The 13,872-nt window shown below is 48.6% G+C and overlaps 1 protein-coding gene across 1 annotated transcript in view; it reads right to left on the reverse strand.

Annotated features, from left to right (window-relative positions):
* Nucleotides 1-13,872, reverse strand: part of LOC133155963 (teneurin-4-like) — a 95,492-nt gene that overhangs the window by 13,442 nt on the left and 68,178 nt on the right. Inside the window, exons 19-26 of the mRNA XM_061281655.1 lie at nucleotides 12,798-13,065; nucleotides 12,328-12,471; nucleotides 11,375-11,624; nucleotides 11,223-11,243; nucleotides 8,022-8,254; nucleotides 7,012-7,166; nucleotides 3,128-4,005; nucleotides 679-851 (exon numbers count right to left, since the gene is read on the reverse strand). Coding sequence (XP_061137639.1) covers nucleotides 679-851; nucleotides 3,128-4,005; nucleotides 7,012-7,166; nucleotides 8,022-8,254; nucleotides 11,223-11,243; nucleotides 11,375-11,624; nucleotides 12,328-12,471; nucleotides 12,798-13,065 — 2,122 coding nt within the window. The remainder of the gene's footprint in view (nucleotides 1-678; nucleotides 852-3,127; nucleotides 4,006-7,011; nucleotides 7,167-8,021; nucleotides 8,255-11,222; nucleotides 11,244-11,374; nucleotides 11,625-12,327; nucleotides 12,472-12,797; nucleotides 13,066-13,872) is intronic.

Here is a 13,872-nt window from a genome sequence, read left to right on the forward strand (position 1 = left end):
CTTTTAGCAGTCTGTTTTGACACAAGTATCTGGACTTTGAGATCAGCACAGAGTGTGAGCACTTGGCTATCCCTGCGCCACGTAGTCAATTAATTAGCAGACCGGGTTGCTGGCGCCGACGGGCTGGTGAACAGATGTCCGAGACAAGGTCATGACACGGATGTGACTGACGGATGGGACGACGGGGGAGTAAGAAACCAGAGCTGAGCGCCTCCAATTTCATCCGTGAAAGAAGTCGGGGGAGCGTGGACGGAAGGCGGGAGGGGGCTAGTCTTTGTCCCAAAAAAGTTCAGCGCCATCAACAGGCGATCGATAAAGTGGTCGGGCACAAAGGAGGACGTCAGAACGCGCCCCGACACAAATTGGCGAGTGGCGGCGAGCAAAGCCGCAGCATCTCGTATGCATGGCTGCCATTGTGTGATGTGACACATAATCGATAAGCGCGGACGAGCTGCCTCGTAGCCCGGCGCACTTTTCCTTTCATCAAGATGTAGCCGAGCAACATGTGGCGAGGTGTTGGAAAACGAGACAGGTTATTATTTTGAAACCAAAAGTCATTGATAAATGTCGAATTAGCTTATATTATAGAATGAATAAAAATCACCTTTCAGATGTTCAAGGTGCCGCCAAAGATTAGCATCAAGACATGTTTGTTAGCAAAAGCAAAGAAAACGACACCTTGCATGAGCGTGTAGAAGGTGCCCGAGGCCGACAGGTTGGTGGTGACCGTCACGTCTTCCTTGGCGGCGCCCTCCACCTGGACGCGGATGGCGCCGTCAGCGTCGGCGCGGTAGCTGCTCACCCGGCCCGTCGGGTAAGTCACGTTGGTCAGGCGGCCAAAACTGTCATACCTGCACAAACAAGATTAAAAAATGGGTAAAAAACAAAAATAAATAAAAAAAGGGAGTTGTCCGCCGTTGTGGGTGTGGACACAGCCGACTTGGGGATCCCCACGTTTTTCAACAATCGTAAAAAACAGTTCTCCTGGCTGAAAACTGTCAGAAAAAAGATGAAGCGCTGTTAGCGGCTTAACAGACGAGCGGCGTATTCCCTCATTTCATTAATCGGCAGTCACGTTTATGACACGCGACGACACGACAAGGCCAGATTGTTTCATCCGGCTGCCTGCGTCACGTCGGCGGCGAAACAATTTGAAAGCTGTCACCGCGCCGAGGAGTGCTCACGCTCACTGAATAGCGATTGAAAAGGAAGCCCTCTTTGCATGTTGCCGCCTGCCACAGCGAAGCCGCTCGCTCATAAATGAGGTTGGCGGGTGCTGCTTTATTTCCTCAGCGCTTGCCATCTCAAATATCCAATATGGACAGGAAGAGCGGGAGAGGAATCATCTCCCGGAGATAAAAGTAATCGGAGCCGAGCTGCACTACGGAGCAGTTTACTAGTCTTCCTCTTCCAATCAAGCTAAATGCTAAAGTCGTTTGTAGCTGAACACCTCCGCCCCATCTTACATTTTGAAGTAAAGGACACACCTCCACTCCAATTTTTATCATCATCAATTCATCTGGGGACTATTATTTGATTTGTTACGATTTATATTTTGTCCCCTGAACTCGAAATAGACTCAGCTGCTTTTTGTGGTCAAGGAGGCGAGGGGCCTTTCCCCTCAGATGCCCACGAGTCCCTTCATATTGCATCACATCTGTCTCACACGCCAGTTCCGTGACCTTTCGCGTAGAGACAGAGGAGGGGGGGGGGGGGGGTGTTGTTGTCCCCAATAATAATAGACTGGACATTGCGCCTCGCCGTCCTCCCGGCATAGCCGCTAATCGCTAACTCGAGTGCCATGCGGAGTGGAGAATGTCAGGATGCGTCCGAGTGAAGACAGTGGAAACAATAAGAAGAGGCCAGCAGTCATGTGACCACCTCGGCAAGACGCCGCAACAATGGCCACAGCAAATTTATTTTTTGTTGTTTCTTTCCTATGAGGCTGTCGCCCATTTGTCCTTTTTTTTGGGGGTGTGGTTTCCGAACAACAGAAATCTCAAAGACGAAAGTTTAGGGACAACAATTCGATTCTGACAACCCCCGCCGCAGCCGCCCGAGGGGGACGGAGTGACCTTCAAAGCTAATTACGGAACGAAAACAAACAGTCGTTATTGGCAGATATGAAACATTGATGAGCGGGCTGGCACAGGTACGTAAATTTCACCCGCAAATGGAACATTGGCGGCATAGCTTGAAGTGACCTGGTGCCAATTAAAAAGCTTTCCTTACTACAAATTGCAATTGTCTTGGGAAGATGACATCATGCAATTCATGGATTATATTAATAACAAAGCGGCCAGTGATTGAATTGAGTAGAAAGTCGCCTGTGGTGTCTATGGAACATGATTAAAAGTTAATTTATTCATGGATCACAGCAGCCTGAAGGACGACGGCTGCTATACCTTTTCGAAACACGACACAGAAAAAAACAAATGGAAAAAAAACTCACTTTAAAGATGTTGTTAAATGATAATGGAGGGCGCTGGGACTTTTCGAGAAAGCTCTCAAAAAAACAATCATAAAAAATTGGCTCTTTCATAATTGCTCTAAAATGGCTGACAATACGCAAAACCTCGGCAGCGAACGAGTAAACATTTACATTTTTTTCCCAATTTTTCTTGCTTGATTTACAAACGAGCGAGCCCATCTGTGCGGTGTAAAAAATCAAATGCGGGGCCAGCCCCCTCACGGGATGGCGCAGATGCACCAGGACCGATCGGATCACGCCGCGCTGATTCGAATCTACTTAAGCCACGCGCAGAGCCAATCAAAGACAGGTGATGAGTGTTAGCTCGGATGAAAGCGAGCGTCTGATGATGCATCGGGCCCGTCTATTCCTCCGGCGAGGTGAAACAGATGTCTGATCGGCGCCGTCCGCTTCATCGCACTCCACCCCCTTTTTTAGAAAGACGGGCCTCCCGGAAGTGGCGGCAAAACGGAATCCTGCGCTCAAATGCGCCCCTTGGCAACTGCGCTGAGCATATACGGCGTGTCATTACATGCCAGAACAGCTAATCCTGTTTTAGAAGATAACACAAATGGGATTAAGTCGGCACTGACGACATTCACGGCTATGACAGGAGGTCGACTCGCCGTGGCTAACCTTTGCGCTAAAGCTACTCACTCAAAGAAGGTGGTCCACCCGTTGTCATTGGTCTTGGTCGCGAGCAGGCCGGAGCTGCCGTGATAGGTCATGACGGCGAGCACCTGGCCTTGCGCCGCCACGCTTTTCAGAGCGTTGTTGGTGCCCATGGTGAACCAAAAGGTCTGGCCGTCGGGCGTCATGATCCACAAGGGCATCCCGGTGGTGTCCCGTCTGATGGTCACCACGTTCTTATTCTTGTCCGTGATGGCGGCGAGGTCGCCCGCCCCCGTGTAGGTCAGGTTGTAGAGGTGGTCGCCCGTGGTCAGACTCTGGGTGAACACGTGGCTGCCGTTGGCGTCAAACAGGTAGAGCTCGTCGTCGATGGGCGACGACACCTCGTACATGTTGAGCGGGCTCAGGTAAGGCTTGTTCTGGCGTACGTAGCGGATGCGAATGTTGCCCAGGTCGGCGATGTAAAGCTCGCCGTCCGGGCACACCGCCAAGGAGGACGGCGCGTTGAGCTTGGCGTCCTTGGCGTAGCCGTCGTCGCCCAAGTAGCAGTCGCAGTTGGCGTCGTTCTTGCAGTCGCAGCCGCTGGGCGCCCCCGCCACCGGGGAGATCTCGCCGTCGGTGGAAACCCGCCGCACCCGGTTGATCTTCTTCTCGTCCGACTCGGCGATGTACAGCACGCCGGTGTGGGACACGGCCAACGCGTTGGCCGACTCCAGGGTGGCGTGGACGGCCACCTTGCTCATGAGGAAGTGGTCGATGCCGGGAACTTGGCAGTGCATGGGTCGGCCCGCCACGATGCGCACTTGGTGGTTCTCCGAGATCTGGAGCACCACGTTGTTGTCCAGGACGTACAGTGAGTTGTCCAGCGGGCTCACCGCCAGGTCTGTTGGCCACTCCAGACGAACCTGCAAAGGGGAAAAAAACGATGACATTTTTCGGACAAAAATACAACCAAGCTTGATGGAAACAAGGTTTGATGTATTGGAGGGATAGCGCAGCATCAAGGGAACAATAAGTGAAAAAATGAGTTATCTCGCAGATTCCATTTTCGGGAGGGGGGGGGGGGGATGTAATCATTTGATAAATGTCGTGTTAAAAGCGGAAGCACGCTTTTTGTACAGTATGATCCAAAGATAGGAATCTATCGCAGGTGAAAAAAGGGCAGCGTTGAGGATCAGATAAAGCACGGCAGACATTTTTTAAAAGAGGCGGAAACGCCGCCTTCTCCTCACCTCTCGCGTTTTACTCGAGGCGGACAATTAATTCTGTCGCCTCGGGCCTTCCCATTTAAGCTCCATTGTGGCGCGGACAATGCAGCAGGCTCGTCGCTCAATGTCTTCTTTAGCGCACGTCAAGAGGCACGTTTGAATAACACATTGATTAAAAGTTTTCTTTTCTGCAAACGATGAGACAAAAGCGTTAATGAACGTGATTTTGCGTCAAGCAGATTTATGGGAAATGTTCCAAATAACCGTAGAAACAAAAATGGAAGCTGACGCCATCACATGACCATATATGCTATATAAAAATATGGATTGAATCTGGAGGGAAAAAACAAATTGTAACGTCAACTAAATGTTGCCGGAGACTATTTTGCATTTCCACGAGGCAGCATGTTGCATGCGCTTACGAAAAATACACAAATTACGTTTTTCTTTGAAGTCCTTCGGTGACATCACTTGCAGCGCAACAGCCCTCCCTCAATACACCCGAGAGCTTGTCATCCGCTTTCAAGTAGAAGATTGCCCACCATATTCCACCTTTATCTCCTCACGCTCTTTAAGCCAATTTCATCATTTGACGGCCGACGGGGGAGTGGACGACATAAAAAATGTCATCTCTGACTCGCCGGCGTTATTGGTCACGCTTTTGAATCTCTTGGCACTCTTTTGGAGTGGCGCACTTATCTGCTTTTGATTGAAAAAGCCCTCAAAAGGGAGGGGAGGGAGGGGGTTCCCCATCATGAGGCGTAACCGCGGGCGGGCTGCATACCATCTCGACAGGCCTGGCGGCGTTCAGAAAATGCATTTGCAAAAAAGCACACGAGGGAAAGTAGTGGGGGAGGACTTTGAATTCCTTAAAACCAATTTCTTGTCAACACTGCCGGTTAAATATTACATGAGGCCCGATGTGAGGAGGTTCTTAATGCCACTCTGAGAAGGGGTTTCACAGAGCTGCTGTCATGTATGATGTAACCCGCGTGTCGCATGACTTCATTCCAGTCAAAATCCAGTCCCCAAGTTTAAAAAGTGGCAAGTGCTTGGCTAAAAATTTGTTTTTAGTAACTAAGTTACAGTAACAAAAATTTGATTTACACAGATGTGACTACCCCCAAATAAACATGGCAACTACAAAAAAAAAAAAAAACATGTCGCAGCAAACAATCTTTTTTCGCCCATTTTGTGACTGTCAAAAAAAAACAAAAGAAACATGGCAGCTACACAAAACATCTCACAGCAAACAATCTTTTTTTGCCTATTTTTACCCCAGGACACAGTCAAGAAGCAATCACGTCCCCTCTTTCCCGGCAGCAGCGTGAGGTCCGCTGGCAGACGAGAGAAATGTCATCATTTCAAGTCCTCGTCTGAGAGTAAATCTAACGTCAACGCTGGCGCGCAAGCTGTAAATACCGTTCCATTTGCCTTCGCTTAAAGGCTGAACTTGGCGGGAGGGCCCGCCAAAGCACCTTTTAAAGACTTTAAAGAAGAAGCCCAGAGCAGTTTGAAGAAGTGTAAGACGCTTGAGCGGGCTCGCCAGGTCCAAAAAAAACCTCGGACACCAGAGGCAATCGCCCTCGCAGCAATCCCACACGTATTTATCGTCCAGTCAAGCTATTTTTGTACAATTAGAATTGAACATCACAAAATGATCATAATAGTTTGATATCTGTGATGAATCGGATAATCGTTGTGCCGCAAATAAGATTCTATATGATGCCGTCTCGTTCAGATCGCTCAAGAAGTCAGTCTGACATCAACATCATCCCCTGGAGGTGGAGGTAATGATGATGGAGACTCCTCCAGAGAAGCGCTGATGTTAAGTGAGGGCTTGTCGAGTGTTGGAAGCCGCCCGCATGAATTTTTAATGAATGCTTTTTAGTGACTGAGCGATTTTTCAACGGGCCTCGGTGGCCGTTTGTCATGGTTGCAGAGTCTGTCATCTTTCTGCTTTTTCTTTGGCTTATTTTTTTTTATTTGTCTCACCATCGCTGAGGACAGCAAAGAGGAGAACGGTGACGCTAACCACAGAACAAGAAACAATCACGAGTGCGATGGCAGTAGTGAAGCAGCGAAAGAAAATTAAACCACATTTGTTCTCTAATAAAAAAAAAAAGAAAGGATTTAGTTCCTGTCATTTTAGGCCTTTTGTTCTAAAATTATATATTGAACGCTCTGTCTCTCAAAATCAGAGCTTATAATTGGCCCAAATTCAAAGTCGTACGGTAGAGAGTAGCGTTCCTTTAATGTTGGCGTTAGCTTCAAAGCTTCCCGTTCTGTGCGAAAACAAAACAATGTCAGAAAAGGCCTCTGAACCTGAAGCCGCTTCACGGGAGGCACTTGAAATGCTGCGCTGACTCCCGTTTCAATGTATCTACCTTCATTCTCAACACAGCCACATCGGGTCTGCAAGGGGGTGTGCACACTTGCGCAACCCCCTCATTTCAGTTTTCTATCCGCTCTTTTCTAGCACTCGGGTGTCCTTGCCCGGGGTGGTTTTAAGAGAGCGTGTATGTGCGCTCCATATGTGCTTGTGCCTCAGTGGACGCGTGGATCGAGAGTCCGCGGGGGGTTAAAGTTCAAGCTCATCCACTGCACACTGCCTACGGCAAAAGGTCAACGCGCATCCTTGCTTAATTCTGCTCGGATGGCCAGGTGGTGGGGAGGGCGGGGCCGGGCGGGGCGTGACGCTACCTGAGCAATGTCCATGACGGAGTCGCAGCTGAGGGGTCGAGCGGAGGTCAGGTCGTTGAAGCCCAGGAGGGTGGAGATGACTCCGTTCTGGTCCACCCGGCGAATCATGGTTCCATCCACAAAGAAGATTATGCCGTACTTATCCACCGTGATGCCTTAAAAAATAAATAAAAATGAAGCGCAGTCGTCAGCAAACATCTTGACGTGTCGCAAGGGCCATCAAGCTCTTAAAATAGGAGAATATTGGGCAGCTTTTTTTTTTGTTTTTACACATTACACATTATAACCACTGGCAGAGCTAGGGGGGGGGGGGGGGGTTGCCGGGGCACTGGCCCCTATGCTTGGACCACAGATCGCCAGAAATGAGCGCCTGCCGTTTGCATACAGCTTTGTTTTGCATGTGTGTGCTTACTTCTATATATTTAGAGCCTGTCACAATATTTCAGCGTTGGCGACAAAAGGAAGTGTGTGTTTTTAACACTTCTCTTCAAGCAAAATTTCCGCACGTATGAATCACACTGTCATGCCGGCGGAGAACAAAAGGTGCGCGAGCGTGTGATCAAATAACTCAACGCCTCGTCCAAATATAGAGAACTAAGGGGAAAAAAGATGACGCTGGGGAGCGCGAGAAAATAACCAAAATAATGACATCTTAAAATAATTTACACCGGTGATGCTAACATACGGTTGTGTGAAAGAATTGATGAGACTGTTTCACCATATATATATTTTTTGCATCCAAAGCAATGCTAAAATGGGACATATGGGAGAGGGGCTAAGGGATGTGCATATGATTTCTTTCAAATGTAAATAAAAAAAAATATATATAGATAAAACCACATACACGCTGGCACACATGCTATTAGCATGTGACAGGGGCTAAGGGATGTAAGGGAAGCATATGATGTCTTTTAAATGTAAATAAAAGAATATATATAGTAAAGACACACACAAGGTAGCACACATGCTAAGTGTTAGCATGTGACATATGCAAAGGTGCCAGGACTCACCCCTGGGGTTTGTAAGCGTGGCCTCGGGAGCCTTGCCCCCGTCCCCGCAGCGTGCATCGTCGTAGGGCAGACACTGGTCTCCGGTTCCCGCCACCACCTCCAGGTTTTTGGCCACGTCCTTGGGCGCGTTGAGCGACTTCACCTTGAACACCTTGCGGCTGCTGGTGTCCGACAGGTACACGGCGCCGTTCACCGGGCTGCTGGCCAGGTAGTACTTGTGGGCCGGGCTGTTGCTGAGGTCGACAAAAACACAATTCAAATGGAGTCGAAAGAGCCGTTTGAATCGATTGAAGGGGAAATGAAAAGAAAATATGATTAAAGGAAAGCATATTTAAAAAAAAAAAAAAAGAACACAATTCAGGCATCTTAATTGGAAATCCACAATAGTTTATGAGAAGAGTGTGGAGAAGATCTCACAGCTGGCAAATTGTTCTAATGGCACACAAAGCGTGGCAGCGTCCACTGGAGAGAAATGCTAATGATGGCACTTTGTCCGACCCGTAATTTTGCCGTGATATTAAAATGACAACGCTGTGTAAGCAACCCAGATGCGGCCATTGCAAAAAGTCAACTCCCTTGTCCCTTCTTTTCACTTATTTGGACGAATCCGCACACAAAGCAATTGCTAGCTTTTTTTTTTTCCATCCCCCAGCTATTCACCCCAAAAATCACCTAATGGCAACGTTTGCACTTTTTCTGAAATGGCACAAGATGCTGACAAACTCCAGTTGCAGATTTCATTTTTCGGAAAGGAGCTAAGTTTAGTCTGGGATGTCGCGGCGAGTTTATTTTTTTTTCTGGGTAATGTTGCAAGGTAAATTGGAATTAGTTTAGGGATCATATTTGAAAATACTTACTGGAGCAAAGAGTAAAGCCGAGCCAAGGCAGTTTGCGAGCTATTTTGTCCTGCTGTGCGCTCTTAAAAACAACAACGTGGGTGTATTTTAGCAAGGTAGTCATTAGCGTCCACTTCAAAGATAACCCGAGTTTATCGGACGCTCGGCAGGCCCCTCGATAAGCATTATGGAGACGCTTGGCCGTCATTCAGAGTGGATTAGGAGCCAATCTCTACTCTTTAACCTTGAGGGGTTCTTTCGTGGCTTACCGTTTTCCTAGAATGCCACAACAAGGCCAGGCTCTGTCGGGAGTGTCAACTGATTTCATTTGACAAATGACCTTCAACCAACAGCTGACATCCAGCCCTCCGACCACATCCGAAATAAGGTAGTTGGCCAAGAAAAAAAAAAAAAAAAAAGAAGCAACAAACGGTTGGCATCCAACCTCAATAACGGAATTCTCGTCGGCAGGTGCAATCAGCTGATAGCTTATCGGCTCCAGGGGCGTATGTAGAGCAGCCGCTTTCAAAAGCAGGAAGCGTTATTCGCCGACCTTCAGCGCCCGCGGCCATCCATATTCACCGACAACATCTAGTTTGTAGGAGATAATTGGATTTTGCCGCATGCTAGCGCAGAAATAGCGGGAGGGCGTGGGGGGACATCCTTAGCGGGGGGTCAATGAACACCAACGGCCACCTCCCCTCAGTCCCGTATCGGCATGCGCGGCTCGCACGCCGACGGCGGGATTTTGCCTGTTTTATACCGCCGCACGCTGTTTCTCCTTCTGAATAAATCTCCTTGTTATCATGCAAATGCGGCGGCGAGAACAAAGGGACGTGATTTGGCTATTTTAATCTGGAGCGAGCAGCAGGCAGCGCACACTGACGAGTTTGTGTTTGTCGTCGTCCGACGGTGCGGCAAACCCATTACCGTGTGTATTAAAGGACTAAGACCCCCCCCACATTAGTCTCAAGGTCACCATCAAGACACTCTGCTGCGTTATTCCAGTTACCATGACGACGTGGGACGGAGATAGGGAGTTGCGACCAGGCGAGTGGACACTTCTGGACCAGAGTGAGAAAAACAACAACATTCCAAGACCCAAATATTTGGATAAAACTAAATTGTTAATACGATGCCCCCGCTTGACTAGCACTCCCTGCTGGCAGGGAGGTGCAATTCCCTCAATAGAACTTTTGATTCTGGCATCATTTGCTTGAGTTTTCTTGACAATTAATTGAGCCCACAAACAAAAGGACTTTAAAAGTAGTGCTATTTTTCCAATGAAAGTCTGCAAGTCACGTTGTGCAGATACCTGGAAATGGACACATCAAGTCGTCCAAAGGCGCACTGAACCTTTGCCTCATTAGTTGCTGACACAGACTGAAAAGTCAATCGGGCAGCCAGCCATTGTGCCATACATTTTTTTTCCTAAATGGGGGCCAGTGACCGACCCCGGCTCGGCTTTTCATTCTCTATTTGACCACATGTTGGCCGTCTGGAGTCGTGACCCCGTGATGGAAAATCAATCAGGAGCCCTTTCGGCTGAGACGTGCCGTATCTGCAGACGGCTCTGCAAACGCTCGTACCTTTAAGCTCAATGAATTACGTGCTCATTTTTCCCCGCCGGATAAACCACAATAAACACAACATTGAGTGGAGATGCTTAGTCGGGGAAAATGTACGCCGCGCTGGGCACGCTGGGGATTTTACCATGTCGGTAAACAAGCAAAGCGGCTGCCATAAATGCGGCCAGATTAAGGAAGGCTATATTGAGTACAAACTATGTCCTCCGATTGTAGTCGGTGGGCAAAATCATAAGTTAGCACTTAAAAAATGCAATTAATATTGAAATATTCACGACACATATTTGTTTTTTTTGCTGTGAAATGTTTACCCTACAATGATTTTCATCTTTTATAAATGCTACAAGATGCTAACAACGGTATGTCTAATAGAAAATTTGAAATGACATCCAACTGTCTTTGCATAACTTATATTATCATATCATATATTTATATATATATATATTTTTAATAGATATTTTACATAATTTATTCATTATTATTTGTCGAAAACCTGCTGGTATCTCTAATATACCCCCTTTGTATTTGAGGAAGCGCTAATTATCCATAGAAGCAGGAGACGCAGATGCAAAGCAGTGGCGTGTGCGAGATGAAGGCCGGTTTGAAAAAAAATGCAACGCTATCAGCTGTACGAAGACGACAGTAAAGCAGACAGCCACTATCTGCGCACAATGTATAATTTCCACTTTGAAGCCAGCGTCACAATTGGGTTCACAGAGAGGCAAAAGGGAAGGGAGCAAAGGAAGTGGAATCATCTTTTTCGATCCTCTTTGCCTTACCTGTGCCGGAAGTCTTTATTTCTGCCAAGAGTAGCAGACGGAGGGCACAAGACAGACAACAAATGTTAGCTGCTAGTAAAACACTCTTGTTAGCGGGTCGAGTTAATCAACTGGGAATTCATGTCAATGAAGAGAAGATGATTGGCAACAACCTGAGTTCCAGGACGCTGGTGACGTTGCCCGTGGCGTAGATCCGCCGCACGTAGTTGAAGTCGCCCACGTAGAGGCTGCCGTCGGAGGCGCACGCCAGCGCCACGGGGGCCAGCAGCTTGTTCCCGTCGGCCATGCCGTTGCAGCTCGGGCACGAGATGCTGCGGCGCCGGCCGTTGCCCATCACGCTGCCGATGACGGGCGGTTGCTGCGAGATGAAGATGTTTTCCCCGTTGCCCATGTGGAGGATGCCTGGTGGGGGACGAAATTTTCAATTTTCAATGGCGTGAGGATCAACTCAAGTTTACATGAATTCAAAGAGCTGCTGTTTGAAATGCGCCGCACGTCACGGAGAGCGTGGCGAGTGGTCTGAGCGGAGCAACATTTGGTCTATCAACGAGGACCAGCCAAGCATCCTCCTCCCAGGGCATGATTAAATCTCGCAATGGCTTCGGCGAGCAAGCTGTCGGCAATTAAATTAGGCTTGATTCTAAAAAGGATGGGCACGAACATGACGCGCCGGAGCCAAAGAAGCGAGGGGGCGGGGCCCGGCGCCGCTGGCCACGTCTCGTGGAATCTGCCCGCAGCTTCTCCCACCCCCTCGCGCGCCCTGACTTGGCGTGACGGATCAAAGCTTCCCGAGCACTTTTCCTATCAGCACGCCTCATCTCCTCTGATGAGGCTGTCGCTCGTGACAGGTGACTGCTCCAAACTCTCTTCATCCACTTTTCAAGAGCCATTTGGCAGGAATGGAAAAATTGACCCCTTGGTTGGCCGGGAAGAAAATGGACAGCGGTAGATAATGTATAAACATGTAGAAAGTGTGTGTGTGTGTGTGTGGCAATTGTACTGTCTCCTGCAGTTTGTGGGCGGCTGTAGGCGGGCAACAAAAAAGCCCCCCCCCCTCCCCCTCCAGAAAAGAACAATGCAAAAAGGGATTGTGCAGTTGACTCACCGCTCTGTATATTCAAAGCGTGGTGCTTGTCCACGGTCCATCCGCCCAGCTTGGAGGCGGAGCTTTCGTATCCCTGGAGAACGGCCGTCCTCTTCTCCCACAAGATCAGGTCCGGGCATGATTCATACTCAAAACCCACAGACACTAAAAAAAAAAAAAAAGAAAGTTAAGGTTAGCGCATTACAACTTGGAAAGCGGGAAGACTCAAAAGAAGCCGGGCTGCGGCACCGCACTGGATCCCACAGGGCGGCCTCTAATTGCTTATAAAAGTGTTTATGTAGCGTAAGAGTAATTTTCCCAATATGGTGGAAAGCCAACCAGTGATTTGTCCCGTAGGAAATAAAGGTAACGATCGGTTCTAGGGTAAAACCATCAAAAAGCTACATTAGCATTCAAGTGCAACTTTAACATGAAAATGTTCAAATGATCCGATGATGTGGTTGAAACAAAACGGACGTTTCCTCACTGACCAAAAGCTTCGGACAGGCCGTAGACCTTCTGGCTGTAGACGTCCGTCTTGTCCCACACAAAGTCGTAGAAGAGGTTGGGCCCCGCCGGGAAGGATTTCCTGAAGAGCCGGCCCTCCACGGCCACCGTGAGGTGCACCTTCATCAGGTTGAAGGGGATGGCCACGTGGGTCAGGGTCACCCTCAGGATGGACTTGTAGCCCGCTGTCCTGCTGCTCAGGTAGCCCAGCTTCATGTCCGTACCCGGTATGGGGATTTCCTCCTGCAGCGTCTGCACGGGAGCAAATAAATAAATACATTAAAAAAATATTAAAATACAAAACGTTTTTTAAGATTATTTAATAATAAAAACAAATAAATTTAGAATTATTTTTCTAAGCAAAAAAATTAAAACGTTTAGCGACACTCTGCCAAAAATTTGCCGGTCCTCATCTTCTCTATTGCGTTTCAATTCCCGGCCAGTTTTTGCAAGTGACCACCTCGAAGCAACACGTGCCCATAAATACTCCCTGGAAATCCATACGGCCTTTTATTTCACAACCAACATGCATTTGTCTTCCCTTCTGGCCGCTGACCAGTGCAGACTGTCACGTAATATTCATAAGCTTTCCTGCAACGGATCGACGGCATCAATAGGAGGACAATTATAGCGCGGCGACGCGCTGAAGGATTTCATCATTATGGCGCGCTGAATAGTTTCCCGCATTGATTTCATAACAGAAATGTCCTTCATTACAAGCGCTCCGTCCCGCCACCACGACGGCGGCGCCGCTGCCTTGCCCTCGGGCCGGCGCCTTACACGAGCGGGTAATATATGGCGCGTGTCGGGTGGCGCTCACGTTGAAGCTAAAGGTCAACAAGTGCCGCTTTATTCCACTCCGCTCTAATTAAGTCACCTTTGGCCACCCTCGCCCTGCTTTTGCGATCTTGCATAACAATTAAAATGGCGAGCTGCCGTAACGCTGGTCAGAGGACACGTCAGTCAGAGGTGCATTTTGCTCGGAGGGCGATTGATCTGCATTGGCCCTCGTGAGGCACGGCGAGCAGAGGGCGGCCCTCCGAAAGGGGAGCGGGCGGA

The sequence above is a fragment of the Syngnathus typhle genome, linkage group LG6 (assembly GCF_033458585.1).
Source record: "Syngnathus typhle isolate RoL2023-S1 ecotype Sweden linkage group LG6, RoL_Styp_1.0, whole genome shotgun sequence".
In the NCBI taxonomy this organism is placed as follows: Eukaryota; Metazoa; Chordata; class Actinopteri; order Syngnathiformes; family Syngnathidae; genus Syngnathus; species Syngnathus typhle.